The 14253-nt window shown below is 37.4% G+C and overlaps 1 protein-coding gene across 9 annotated transcripts; it reads left to right on the top strand.

Annotated features, from left to right (window-relative positions):
* The first annotated feature begins 1360 nt into the window (after positions 1-1360).
* LOC122777215 (membrane cofactor protein-like) lies at positions 1361-11575 on the top strand. 9 transcript variants are annotated; one of them, XR_006361298.1, is made up of 15 exons: positions 1364-1820; positions 2226-2274; positions 2517-2633; positions 2729-2917; positions 3355-3454; positions 3738-3811; positions 4078-4263; positions 4397-4582; positions 5772-5852; positions 6818-6847; positions 6946-6987; positions 7406-7457; positions 10016-10073; positions 10185-10332; positions 10739-10791. XR_006361298.1 is itself a non-coding variant. In XM_044038296.1 (14 exons), the coding sequence occupies exons 3-14, from the start codon at positions 2567-2569 to the stop codon at positions 10254-10256; spliced, it is 1137 nt and encodes a 378-aa protein (XP_043894231.1). In that variant the 5' UTR covers positions 1364-1815; positions 2226-2274; positions 2517-2566; the 3' UTR covers positions 10257-10808. The 9 variants fall into 9 exon arrangements, 8 of the variants coding, with proteins under 8 accessions (XP_043894235.1, XP_043894232.1, XP_043894231.1 ...); XM_044038296.1 differs by having other exon boundaries at positions 1364-1815; positions 10185-10808; XM_044038294.1 differs by having other exon boundaries at positions 10185-10808.
* Positions 11576-14253: the final 2678 nt, after the last annotated feature.

The raw sequence follows: 14253 nt of genomic DNA, 5'->3' as shown, positions 1-14253 counted from the left end.
GTTCATTGTTGGAATTCGTATCAAAGTACCGTTGCCTTTAAAGTGCATTTAAGGTGCCTTTAAGGTGCATTGTCAAAGCCATCTTTTGTTATAGATTACCTTCCTATGTGCCATTGTAAGTGGCTTCGTAAATCTATCTATCATCAGAACCTGTACGACTTGTCGGTTTTACAACCTGACTAATGTCTAACTAACTAGTTAGTAGCTAACAAGATGCTGTCTAACTGACTAACTTCTAACTAATAACTGTCTAACTGACCCTCTAACTACTAACTAACTGTGAATGTGGAATAAACCTTCAGAAAGACAGTCGAGTTGTGCCCGCCGTACTTGTTCTGGTTACCCTTTCCAGAAGAGAGTATTGAACTGAAAGGATCAGCCAGCAGAAATCTGGACAAGTAGTATTTTTATTTTTATTTCAATTGTTCAATCTATAATCCCCATTGTGTTCTGGATATTAAAAGGTGATGACCCAATATGATGATATTATACTATTATTGTTGTTGTTGTTATTGTTTACGCTATTGTACTTTCAAAAACAGATATACAAAAAAACCACACACTCTCCATTATAATCAACCCCAATAATGGTCATGAGGAAGTAGACGCTGGGAAATAATCAAGTGATCTGTATTCTGGATAAATACGTGAACATGATTGGGGCAAGGTCCATCATAAAGCTACGTGATACAGGATGAATAATGAATGAGTGTAAACCAATAACAGGTATAAAACAGGGTGTGTGGAATTACATCATGAGTCATGCAGGCCAACATGAATGAGGATTGTTTCAACATAATGCAACAATGCAAATAGCTCACCCACTTTTTGTCAACTCATCTCTTGTACAAACAATGGAATTTTTTCATGAAATATTAATATGCTGTGTTGTTATTTAGAAGACAATTTGACTTACAGAAAAATATTTCAGGAGTTGACAAATAGGGGTTTTGTCCTGTTACAAAGCTGTAGAATTGTAATAAATTAATATTCTTAATTTATTTTTTGTGCTTAAATTTGAGATTGTGTTTAGGTATATGTCCAGATCAGAAGTGTTATATTATGGGTAATGTGTTTGCTTTATGTATATAAAATTTGCCAAAAACAATGAGCATGTTAATTAAATATGGTTCACTGTTAGATTTTTGAATATCAGTTATATGTCGGATTCTTTGAATGTGACATTTTTTTCCAGAATGTCTTGAAGGTCTCATTGAATATTGTTCACAGTGGGAAAAAAATTATGTTCTAATGTTTCTGTCAATTTTTTGCAGACAATACAATCGGCAGTGCATTTACCACAGTGTCATATTCACTTTGGAGACAGGAATGTCATATCTCTCTTTAAAGCCATATATGGATACAAATCTCTTACTGTCGAATAGCTTCTTTTTTTTACAAGAAGAATACTGTTATTGAACCATTGTTTAAAGAACACGGACTTCCTTCCTTCTATTCTATGACGTTGGCAGTGTTACATATAAAACAGCCATGATATGAATAGTTGTGTTTATACAAAAGGGACCAACATAGAGAGTTTCACAAGGAGTTGACTGCAACAGCTCAGTTTCAACAAGAAAACTAGAAAACCAGAACACTACTGTAAACAGTTTGGTATAAACCACGACAAATTACCAGCGCTTGTTGGATTTCTACGTGACCCTAATCCTCTTCCGTATCCTCGCCCACATTCACTTTAACGACACACCCACCCTGCAATGACGTTAGCATTACAACCAGTCTCGCATCAGAACCCTTTCCCTTGACGCTCATATCAGAACCGTTTCTTTTGACGTCGGTGACTTCTCCTTTCCAGTAAGGTAAGTTTTGAGTTTATTCACATGCGTTCAGTAATTGTGTTTACTAACTGAAAACGGTACAACCACATCACATTCACACGTGGAAAACACTGTGTTTTTCCACCTCGTTCGTCTTTACGCTAGCTATTGTAGCTGCTCCGGCTACCTCACCAATTCAGATGCATTTCTTTCACTTGATAATGAATTTAGCACTCCGCGCTCTCATGCGTGAGTGAACACAATATAGCACTTTTTCATAACCCCAAGGGTGTGCTGGTAACTTAGACATCGATTATATTTAAATTACAGAGGACGTTGTCAGCGGCAACACCCATGCTTTTAAGGAAGGAGAACGCAGCTAGCCACATGCTAGTTTGAAGCGCTTAATGTGTTTACATTGGGCCTCTTTGTGTTTCTCATTTGTAGACATACGCCGAATTTCCCCGTCTGACTGACATTACAAACAACGTGTGAGGTATGCGAGTAAGAATACAAATAGAAGGAGTGCCTAAGTGTTCAGCTTATATTGGAAAACGGATAGCATTTGGCTTGATGCGCTTAAAATAAATAAGTAAATAACTCACTGGTTAGTAGCCTATGGTTGAACAATTAATCAATTGTTTTGTGTGTATCAGACCATCATTGTAGATGAATTATTGTCTTGACCTTTACACATATTATTCTACGGACCGAAGACAACATCTTTGTTTCTCACAGATCTGCACAAATATCAGGGCTCATAGACGTTCGGCTTGGCTCTCCAGATCATGATTGCCGTTTGTAGGACCACAGTCCTTGTCCTTCTTGGACTTGTCGTCTTTGCTCAAAGTCAAAGTCAGTGGATTTGTTATTTGTTTAATATGACACATAATCAGACCTACTGTTGCATCTTATGATGAGTGTCTTTCTCCTTCTTTGTCCCATTATAGATGAAAACTGTTCCAAACCTGTGCCAGGGCCCAACATGAATTTGAAGGACAGCTTCATTCTATTAGAAACATTTCCACATGGTTCGAAGGTTTCCTTTGCCTGTGCTGTTGGTTACGTGACTGCTGGAGGGTCTCCTTCCATTACCTGTACATCTGGCACCTGGAGTCCTGTGATGCTGAAATGCGAGAGTGAATATTTGCACTTGATTTCCATTCGCATAAGTCACAGCATCTTCATCTTTTCCCTTTTGCTGTTTTATTCAGCACACCTTTGCAACTTCTCCTCTTCTTATCCATTTTCTTCTTCCTCCTCTTTGCAGCTTTATTTCAGTTGGCATCAGTAATGTCGCACAACTGCCTTATGCTATCTCTCTAATTCTTTTTAATTTCATGTTTTACATCAGTTGGCATCTGTAATGTTGCCTTACCTCCCTCAATGTCTTTCCTCATTTTTAATGGCACTCTCTGACATAATAGAACACTAGATAATGTTTTCCCTATTCATAAATAATCTCTTTCATGAGTGACTGGTAATATATAGTGATTGTCTGATGAGTCATCAGTGCAGTATGTTGTTCAATAATTTTAAAATGGAGAATGTAATATTTTATCCCTTTTTTCTTCAGGATTTAACTGTGGTTCTGCTGGAGAAATTCTAAATGGAGAAGTTGACTATCCTGAAGGGACTCAGTTTGGCGATGTACTTGTGGCATCCTGCAACACAGGGTTAGTAATAAACCAATAACAGGGGTGTTAACTGTTTTATATGACTCTGATTAGTGAGTAATTTTTTCCAAAAAATTAAGTTCAAATGAATGTGTAATGACATGTAATTCGTTCTGACAGCTGTTAACTAAATTAACATAAAACATACAACTCATTCTCAGTTAACGGATGAGAACAAAGTATTAATTTCACTTCAATATGGGTATTTGGTAGGACTTAGTTACTCTTCAGTTGTATCACATGACTTGTAAACTAATTTTCTTCTTCTTCTTCTCCTCATTAGTTATAATATGATTGGCAGATCTAGAATCACTTGTGGAGCCAGAGGGTGGACGGACAGGTTGCCTGAATGTCAAGGTTGGTAATTTTTGTGTTTAACAAAAAAAAGAAGAAGAAGAAGGTGATTAAACAAAAATGAAAAAGCACAGTGTGTCAAATGTAGCAACATGTAATGGTGAAGTTGCACGCATGTTGCAGCAGGTAATTTCACATCTAACCCTTTCCTATATAGCCTATATAGCATCAAAACTCAGATGTTTACTTTGTCCTTTGTGGACCATTGTTAAAACATAGTTGTTCAGAATCATGGCATCTGTTGATCTGGTTCCTTTCTTGTATTGCAGTGCAGGCTTGTGATCCACCACCAGCATTGGCAAATGGAGATTACACTCCTAAAGTGGATGAAGTCTATTTTTATGGCAATGTTATAAGATACAGCTGCAATAAGGGTTTTGTACTTGATGGAAGTGTAACGGCAGTTTGTTCAGAAAGTGGGCAGTTCGATCCGAGGGATCCTCCAAAATGTACCTGTAAGTTGTTTTTTTAATTATTATTATTATTGTTGCTTATTTTTGTTTCTCAATATTTTTTAAGTATTGTCTGGGTCCAGATACTCTGACATATCAAGGTTATATTTGACATTGGTCTTTATTTATATTGTAGTTGTTGGAGATGTTCAGTGTAAAGATCCTGGATCTTTGCAAAATGGTGAGCGGACTGCAGGTTTTCAACCCCCCCATGGATACTTGTCCACTGTACAATTCCAGTGCAATTCTGGATACATCTTGAATGGATCTGGCATCATCACATGTGGCTTGGATGGCAACTGGTCACCTAGACCACAATGTAGTAAGTTAAAGAAAATGGCTGCTTTTACTTTCTATTTTTAGAGTATTAAGATAGGATCACCATCACCAACCAAGTTACTAATTTGCAAATATTCCCATTTTTTGGAAAACTAGAGGATAATATCTGTACAGGGTGTTGATGGATTTAGGGTTATTTTCATACAAGGATGGAGTACATGAAAAAATAATTTCCAAGTTTATGTGTTACTACATGGACATTGTTAAAGCTGTAGCATGGTGGCAAATGAAAAGAATAACAAAGTACCATTATTGGAATGTTATAATATTTTGGCCCTGGAAATAATATTTAGACCTCACATAAACATTTATTGTAATGCTTGACCAGGTCAGTACCACTAAATTAGCATTAGCAATTGATGGCAAATTATTTACTGTAACAGGCGTGTCCATTTGTTAATATTGTACAGCCTCTTAAATATGATTCAATAACACAGCAGTGACAATAGTGAATAGTTTTTTGTATGTGATCTTGTCCTGATAGCGGTGGACCAGGTTTGTTTAAAATGGAATAAGGAAGGGAGCTTTATTCTCCACTGTTGCCAAGTGCTTGGTCATTGTGTTCATGCATATTTGCTGAATATATATCTTGACTAATGTATCTTGGATCAAACTGCTGTCATTGTGTAGTATTCTAAATTAGCATATTCATCTTAGATTGAGCGGTTCATAAATAAAGAAAGAGGGTCATGGTTGAGATTGTTTGGCCACATGCAGAGGAGAGATGATGAATATATTGGACAAAGGATGTTGAAGATAGAGCTGGAGTAAAAGAGAAAAAACAGAAGGTTCATGGATGTTGTGAAGGAGGTAGAGCTGTAACTAACGATTATTTTCATAATCGATTAAACAGTCGGATTATTTTCTCGATTAATCATTTGGTCCCTAAAATATCAGAAAAACTTAAATGTTGATTGTGTTTGTCAAACCTGGAAATGATGAGTCTTGTTTTGTCCACAAACCAAAATGATTACCTTTTAATGATTTCTTTGTTATGCAAAGCAAATAAATGAAGAAAATACTCACATTTAAGAAGCTCAAACCATCAGAAATCTTGTTTTAATCATGAAAAAAAGTTTCAAACCGATTAATCAATTATCAAAATAGTTGTCGATTCATCGAATAATTGTTTCAGCTTACCCCTAACATACTGTATCCGTTTGGTTTTTTAGTAAAGTCAACCCCAACCCCAACCACAACCACAACCACAACCAAGGCCACTCCCCCTATCGTCCCTTCAAAGGAAACAACTGGTAAATATAAATCTATAATGATTATTCTAATATTAATAATAGTGATTGGTAATTTATTCTAATGAATTACGGTTCACTATACATTTGTTTGAACTTAATCTTAAAAAATCTTTAACAATGTAACAACCCTACAACAAATACTGTGTAAACATACCTCAGCTTCTTTATTGTGATTTGGGCCATTTAACAACAGTGCTATGTTTTTGTGTTAGTTTTTGTGTTGTATGATTCTAAGTTGTAACTGCACTGTACCATCATTGGTGAGATACTGGATTCATTGGAAAACCTAATTTGTAATCATTTTTACAATCGACACCAGTAATCAGATTTCTTAATTCTAATAAGACAATGATTCCATTACTTATCTTGTTAACATGTTACGGAGCATAGTTTGATTATGGCTCACTACTTTATTACACCCATACCACCTAAAATGTGAATAATACTTTTTGCCAAACACATTTACATATTTATTATTTACAGTTGAACCCAGGGCATCCACCATTGAGCAGTTGGTAACTGCAATGCATATCAGCGTCACCAAATGCCTCCATTTTATAATGACAATAAAAGTATAATGTGATTAGAATTGGAATACTTCCGAGCATTACCTTATTCGGTTGAGGTAATCAGAAAAAAGACATGGTGTGGCAAGTGTTTAATTCAGACTGTTATCCCGTCTGTTCATAGGTGGACTGAGCCTTGTTTCATGTATTTAACACCTTGAAATGAACATTTGAATGATCAGAAAACACATTTCTTCAGATCTTATCGTACAATGTTTGGCCTTAATACATCCAATATGGAGCACAGAATTCTTTCTCAATAAACTAATGGAAATAAGTTGACCTTACACATGATCATATCATCATACCCTTTATCTCAACATTATCAAGCTGATGTGATTGTAAATATTTAATATATGTGGACTTGATTTGTAATGATGTGACTATCTCTGCTTTCAGTGCCTTCTCCTGACACAACTCCACCACCTGGTAAGTCATCAAAAAAAATCAGTTGTGAAATAGCGATGCGCTGGATTCCTTTCTCTCCTCCTCCATGTCCTCATTGTGTTTTCATTTTTATTTTACAGACCATGCAAACCACTTAAAGTGGGCTATTCCGACTGTTCTAGGTAAGTTTAAGCTCTAGGAGCCATACACACTGAATTGTATCGTATCTGCTCTTTTTGGGGGGGGCCCGGGAAAATGTTTACCAGAGTGAAAAAAATGCCACTATTGCGTTTTTTTGTGTATGCAACCATTTTGGTGTGTTTCTGTAGCGGCTGTACAGCGCCACATACAGGACTGGTGCATGCACTACAGGTTTTACAGTTGTTTCGGGGTGTTTCCTGTGGAAGGAACATCGCATTACTCTTTCAAAGCTGATGTTTTTTATAGTTTTATAACTCAAAAATGAGAAATGAGATTGGGCCTACATCTTTTCATGTCATGATGCAGGCATTGAAGTTGCAGTTTGTTGACCTGGCAGCGAATTATCACTTCACACTTCATCCTCTTCAAATAATCTTGTTTTTTCCCCCCCATATTAAGGTATCATCATTGTTGCAGTCATCTGTTTAGTAGTTTACAAGAAAAAAAGAGGGTAAATCATTTAATGGTTTCAATCTTTCTTTTATATCTCTGCTTCATGTCGAGTCCGTATTTTTCTACAGTCTACAGCAGGGGTCTCAAACTCAAAATAACCTGGGGGGCCATTGAGTGTATAGTCTGGTCTGGAGGGGCCAAAAAACCTTTTGCGAAAAGAACAACATAATATATACATGGTATTTGTGATGATATTTCATAGAATTTCAAAATATAATGTATTGTTTTGATATGGTACGATAAATAGTTTAGAATAAGAAATGTGTTTATGACACAAAATTAATCTGTAAATAAATAATAATAACAATTATGACTTTCATATTAAGTGCAGGGCCATATGAAATTGATTGGGGGCTGCAAGTGACCCACAGGCCGTGAGTTTGAGACCTCTGGTCTACAGTTAGGCTGTTTTGTGTTACTGTTTTGTGTTACTAACTGTTTTGTGTTACTAACCGTTGCATGCTGAAGTTGTTTTTTCGCGCTCTGTGTTCAGTGTGAATGCAGCATGGGGGGGGGTTTCTACCACAGTGTCACCACTGTCATAAGGGGGCACCGGTAAGCCCCCAAAAGTACTCTCCTATGCTGTTGGTCATTCTGTAGAAGATGCTCTATATTGCTCTGTATGTATTCCAATGTGGATAAAACATTGTTAACTATTTACAATCGGGTACACAGGCACTACAATACCAGATTTCTAATGTTTATCTATACTGTTATTGATGTTTATACATTGTATAGAAGGTGATGTAGGTAAGATATGTAAAATATAAGTGTGCAAAACAATCACTGCTATTCACATCGGCATGGCTGCAACTTCTATCAGCTTTTAGCCATCTCCACTGCAGACCTTCACTTTGCTTTTCTAGTTAAGAGAGTTGGCAACCTCTTATAGTAATGCAAGCTGTGTTATTGTGTGTGGATGGTACAAGATTGTGAATGTACTGGCTACACAATTGTTGTCAGTGAGGCCAGTGTTTAATCTTCGATAACATTTCATTATCGGTCATTTTATGACAATACAAAAATCCGTCATTCTAGGTCTATTTTCGGAAAATAAGTTCATATTTTGTCAGTATCACAATCACTTCAACCGAGGACTTTTTGAGTAAAGACCAACTTGGTGTATGGGAGGTTATTTTATTTATTTTTTTTAACACAAAAAACAAAGATGTGTATCTTAATTATGCATCTAATCTTCAAGACATGACCCGCAAGGTCATCAGTCATTGAAGAAAGATTTTAGAAGGTGACATTGGTGACATTGTACCTATGTTTATTTTACCTATTGTAAAGGTCCAGTGTGTAACATTTAGGAGATTTCAGTGGCCGCAAGTATGTTTGTGTATGGTGGCTTTAAAGTGGTTTAAAAACAAACAAACAAATGTTCTTTTCTGGTTTTGACACGCCACAGGAGAATGTGTTACTAGCCACCTTGTCTAATTTTAATGATTAATAACTGAAACATTCAGCAAAAACGATTGTGTTCTGGTAAACATTGCTGCTCATCTATAAAATATAAAAAGCATTTAGCCCAGTGCTCCTTTAGTCAACGCATGCATGTGCGTTTGTACAGAATATAAATTTACACATGCTGGTATCCAACCTCTTGTTCAGCAAAGTGCAATTTTGGTCACAGTTTTAACAACATATTGTGTATATAAACACAGTAGTGGTTTAGTTGCAATCCTCCCCTCTCCAAGAAATTTATTTTTCTGTTCTTTTGCGCCTGTTTTTGCATTCCGGGAAGATGTTTTATTTTTTTTTTCTTGGGACAAAGACATCTTATGGCGCGTTTCCAAAGAGTGTAGCGGCACGGCTGGCAAAAACAAGGGCAGTAGTTCAGGAGCAGGTGCAGTTACTCACACGTGAATAGTTAAAGCACTGAAAAAGCACGCCAGGGCTTTTGTATATTGTTACTATGGCTTTTGGTGCATCCTTGAGCCGTATTTTTAGACGCACCTTAAAAAATCCTGAAGATAACACTGGAGAGAAGCTGTTCTCAGTCTCTACCCCACAGCTGTTCTCATCCACTATTTGCTAACATATGTGTGAAGAGGAGAATCTCTTTATTTGCTTGACCCACACATTAAAATTAAGAATTAAAAATGAGAATAAGCCTTTAATTTAGGCGAAGGCCTTGCGTTATCGAGGCTACTATCAGGAAACTGAACATGTCTCTAATTCTTACATACTGGATCTTTTAAATGTCTCTTCTTCTTTTTTAGCCCAAATTTCTCCACCCCAAAAAAGCCCCACAGCTGCTTAATAAAACTCGCATTTGGACATTTGTTGGAGTGTAGCAATGATCTCCAATTGCAATAATGACCTGAACCAGATGATGCTGTGGTGACTTTTTTTTGAATACTATCTGTTCAGAAAAGAGCAGGTAGTCTCAAAGTCGTCTAATCACAAAAAATGGCACCCACAACATTGACAGGGTGGCAGTAAACTGGGCTGCTGTGTAATTGTGTGTGGTCTTGTGGGTAAGAAGGGGCACTTTCTCTCGATGTGCTTAAACATGAGCAGTAATGTTGACCAGTCATGATTGGATTACAGTTCACAGAGAGGCTACTCTGACAAGAATGCGTCAAAAGATGAAGGAGTTGCACTCTCGGTAAGAAGATGGACCTTTAAGCACACACGATACCATAATATATGTTCATGCATGTTGCCTCGGTGGTGCAGTCGTTACCATTCTTTGTTGTTTTTTTTAATCCTGCCGCAGTTGAAGACTCTTCAGACCTTAGTCCCAGTGTCAACTCTCGCAGGCTCAGACTTTGAGGCGTGTTCCCTTTAAGTCAGTGAGGACCGACTCTGTGTTCCACTGTGAAATCAAGGTCATTTAGGCTCTCTCATTGACCTTCTGAGTGTAGGTAGGTGATTTAACAAAAAACTCATGGAAGGGCATGGAAGGAGGAACCAACCCTGGTGCTGACCAAAAAAAAGAAGTAGTGGTTGCGTAGTAAAAGTATTCGCAATAAGATTTTTTGGAATTAGATATGTGTCAATATCTAATTGACACTTTTTTTTTTTTTTGCAATAATCAGAATTTAGTCTTTGCGTTTGTGTTCCCTCACTCCACTAAGTTTATGGATGTCCGTGCTCCGTTTTATTACTGCATTAATGTTCCCATGTTTATCCTCCTTGTTCTACGACATCCTGAGCTGTTGGTTGGAGAGTTAATCCCCTTTGAGTGTGTATATCTAAAAAATCCCTCCACTACAGGACTGTAGGTTTTTAACATTTTGTCTAACATGTCATAATTTTTTTACTTCACAGTAAGCGTCACAGTCCTGTTGGTCCAAGTTTGCTGGCTGTAAGGATGACTTGAGAGGAACGTCATGGAGAAAGTCTTCACATGCGCCGATACTCTCCGTGAGATATATGCATGTGGGCAAACGCCACTGAGATTCAGAAACCTCCCAAATTCATCTCAATACTCTGCTTATGCTTCTAGTAGACAGTTGTTGATACTAGACACTTTCAATCACCTTTAATTTCTCTACACTTAAGGTCAGCACCTTAACAGTCGTCTAATCATCATGGAATGAAATTTCATGTTTGTACAAGAAACTATAGTTCATCCAGTATTAATAGCATCTGCTACTTCTACTGGTTTGTGAGTCGAATATGTAAATATGTTTTTGTGTTTGACCTTAAATGCAGCATTTCTGGTTAGTTCAAAACTGAAGTCTAAAATCACACTGGATATAATGGGCTAGTGTTTCATATCAATTATCACAGTTTGTGTACCTTGTTTAACTCAAATAACTCAAACAAATCTGGAGGAATGCGTTATTTTAAATTCAACCAACGCCTGTGAAGGGAGAAGGAAGTGAGATCCAATCTTGTGCCTAAAAATGATTCATGTTTTAGTATTATGAGTGTTTGAGGTTAAATTGTTTGTATGAAATGTAACTCGCTTTGTCACATTAGAGACATTGTCTGTGGTTACAGTAAAGATTTTCTGAATGTGAATTTTTTGCACATGCTCTATTTATTTAAATCCCAAATTTCTTCTGATTAGTACATTGATTTGAAAATGTATTTCGAAGGAATCTTAATGCTTTTGCAGTTGCACTATCTTTTCAAAATAAAGAAAATTAACATTGGAAATTTTGCATATTATTTCATCAAATGCAAGTATCGTACACTACGCCAATTGTTAAGCAAAGGGGTTCATTTCTCGAAGCTTGAGTTACAGTGACCTCTCCTGGCGAAGTGCAAGGCTGCAGTCACTTCAGGCTGACTAAATGATGGAGAGGAGGCTTTTAATTATACACACACGCCTCAATGAGCGTTGTTGGATAAATATACTTTTCTAGAAAAGACCTTTTGATCGGAAGCATCTCTGCTTTGATCACGATTGTTTTCATACACAAAAGTTCCATTTACAAATAAGGATGGTTGAATCTGTGTATTGGGTTATTGAAGAGTGCTGGGAAAATATATCAGGTTGGGTGTGCTTGTGTAACTATGGCAGGGGGTGATTATATGGAATGGGGAACTCTCGTTTTGTTCCGGTACCTTCTTAATGTATGTTTTATGTCTTATTTTGTCTATCGGTCGATTAACTATAACATTACCTGTGGATGATGGATTTTGGACATTCGCAAGTGCCGGTCGAGCTGATGTGTAGGGCTGTTCTTCTGTCGCTGTGTCAGGTGGTGTGTGTCTTATCAACTGTGAACATTGCGAACCGTGATACCAGTCAGATGATTCATTCAGTTGCTGCTTCGTTGCGTCATATGTCACGTGATTTCTTCCGCACCAAAGCACGCTTCGAAGCAGTGGTCCTATGGTACGGGAATGGAGTTTGAAGGCTTTGAAGCACGAATCGAAGCTTCAGTGTCACACTGCCACTAACGACTTCAACAGAATAATGTGGAAAGCATTTAACGTAGTCATTGTCTATTCAAGACTCCTGAGAGTAACATTTTCCTTTTTATTTATTACATTGGGACAAAAATTTCACTACAATCAGAAAAATGAAGGGCATAGGTTAGTTGAAAAAATCCACCTGGACGTAAAGACGAGATCTGTCCTTCACTGTAACCGATTTCAAATGGTGCTAGAAACAAAAGCAGACTCTGAACACCAAAAGAGATCGGTCAACCTTGGAGATAGGACAAAGAGCTTGAGTGGCAGAATCACGTTGTCCACTAGGGAGGTGATGCTATTCAGCCTGGTCACTGGACTCCTCTCGTGGCACTTCATGACCGCCTGTTTTGGCCCAGTGAAACACTTCCCACCCCAAGAACACTGATTTCAAATGGTGCTAGATAGGTGACAATACTCTAAGCCACCATCTGAAACCAGCTTCCAAGGAGGGCACGTCTGAGAAAAGGCTTCCGTCTGTGCCGTGATACGCCCTAAAATGAAGGAAAATGAAGTAAACATCACTGAGACATTTTTTAGTACAACAAGTTGTGATTCTCTAATCCCCCGAAGTAAATTTGAGAGACATTTCAGTCGAAGCAACTGGCACAAAGACGTGAGAAAAGAAGAAACAAATAGTTCAGACACAGCAGCCGATAAAACATGTGCCGTACAATAAATAACAAAGTCTCGAAGCAGCGACTGATTCAGCAGAGCAGTCACCCAAGGGACAGCCCAGACTTCCTAGATGTCTGCAACGCTAATGTTTAGCATTAGAATCTTCACAAAGGCTAAATGTTTTATGGAATTTGGGGCAAACATTAAAATTCATTTCAGCAGATCATGCACACGCGGCATTCTCCTGAAAGTGAAATTCAGTGGTGGCTCATGAAATCGGATGGTGAAGAACAATCGCAGGTTTTCACCGATTGTATATTTATCTGTTTCGAGCAAACGAGCAAATAAATATTACCAAGTTGGAGAGTAAAACGCTGATTGGTTTAAAATGTTAAAAACGTCTTAAGTTGCTGGGAGGTGATGCACTTCCTGTTCCAGGGTGCAGATAAACGTTGACCTTTTGCTGAGAGGAGAGGAGAGGAAAGAAGGAGATGTCAGCATTTTACCTAATTGACTGAATAACATGCAAAGAATGAACCTTTGACTGAGTTAGCAAACATGTTTTCATCTCTTGAAAATGTCTGGTTAACCTATATTTATATATTTTATTTTAGAATAATTACAGCCTGTAACAGGAGTCTGTAACATGTCAGTAACTTACAGAAATTGTATTTTTGAAAATTAAAAGTTATTATATGATATATGATAGTGCTAATATGGACTGTTAGATGTATGGAAGTTATACCTTTTGGTGGAAAAGCAATATCAGATATCAGATAAACAACAGGAGAATATGTTAATGCAGGGGTGTCAAACATACGGCCCGGGGGCCAGAACCGGCCCGCCAGAGGGTCCAAACCGGCCCACAGGATGAATTTGTTAAAATTTCACACTAATCTAAACGTAATGTCAAATGCTCCAGATACCCTTGACTAAATGTTTGTGCCTTTATAGATCCAGTGTGCTGTGTAAATAGTAAATTTAGGCATGATATTGTTGAAATTGCACTTATAGTTCTCAAGAAATTTCATGTTTTGTAAAATTATCCTTCATTAAATGTAAAACAAAGGAGAAAAAACAAAGGAGTTCTTGTTGTTCATAGGTTATTATTCTATTATTTTGCTATTTTTACAAGTCCGGCCCCCTTGGGATCAAATTGTGCTGTATGTGGCCCCTGAACAAAAATGAGTTTGACACCCCTGTGTTAATGCAAGTAAATGCACTGGTTGTGATGCACCAGCAGGATGCCTACAGGTGATCTATGGTTACTGCACATTAAAAAACGGACTTCTTTAGAC

The sequence above is a fragment of the Solea senegalensis genome, linkage group LG11 (genome assembly GCF_019176455.1).
Source record: "Solea senegalensis isolate Sse05_10M linkage group LG11, IFAPA_SoseM_1, whole genome shotgun sequence".
Lineage (NCBI taxonomy): Eukaryota > Metazoa > Chordata > Actinopteri > Pleuronectiformes > Soleidae > Solea > Solea senegalensis.
The sequence above is the reverse complement of the archived record's forward strand: the minus strand, read 5'-3'. Positions and strand labels throughout refer to the sequence as shown.

What these genes read in the sequence shown, in the direction of transcription:
- LOC122777215 (XM_044038297.1), top strand. Translation starts at nt 2,567, where the DNA reads ATGATTGCCGTTTGTAGGACCACAGTCCTTGTCCTTCTTGGACTTGTC. An exon ending in CGTCTTTGCTCAAAGTCAAA is followed by an intron (nt 2,634 to 2,728) that starts GTCAGTGGATTT and finishes GTCCCATTATAG; the next exon opens with ATGAAAACTGTTCCAAACCT. An exon ending in CCCTTCAAAGGAAACAACTG is followed by an intron (nt 5,853 to 6,817) that starts GTAAATATAAAT and finishes CTCTGCTTTCAG; the next exon opens with TGCCTTCTCCTGACACAACT.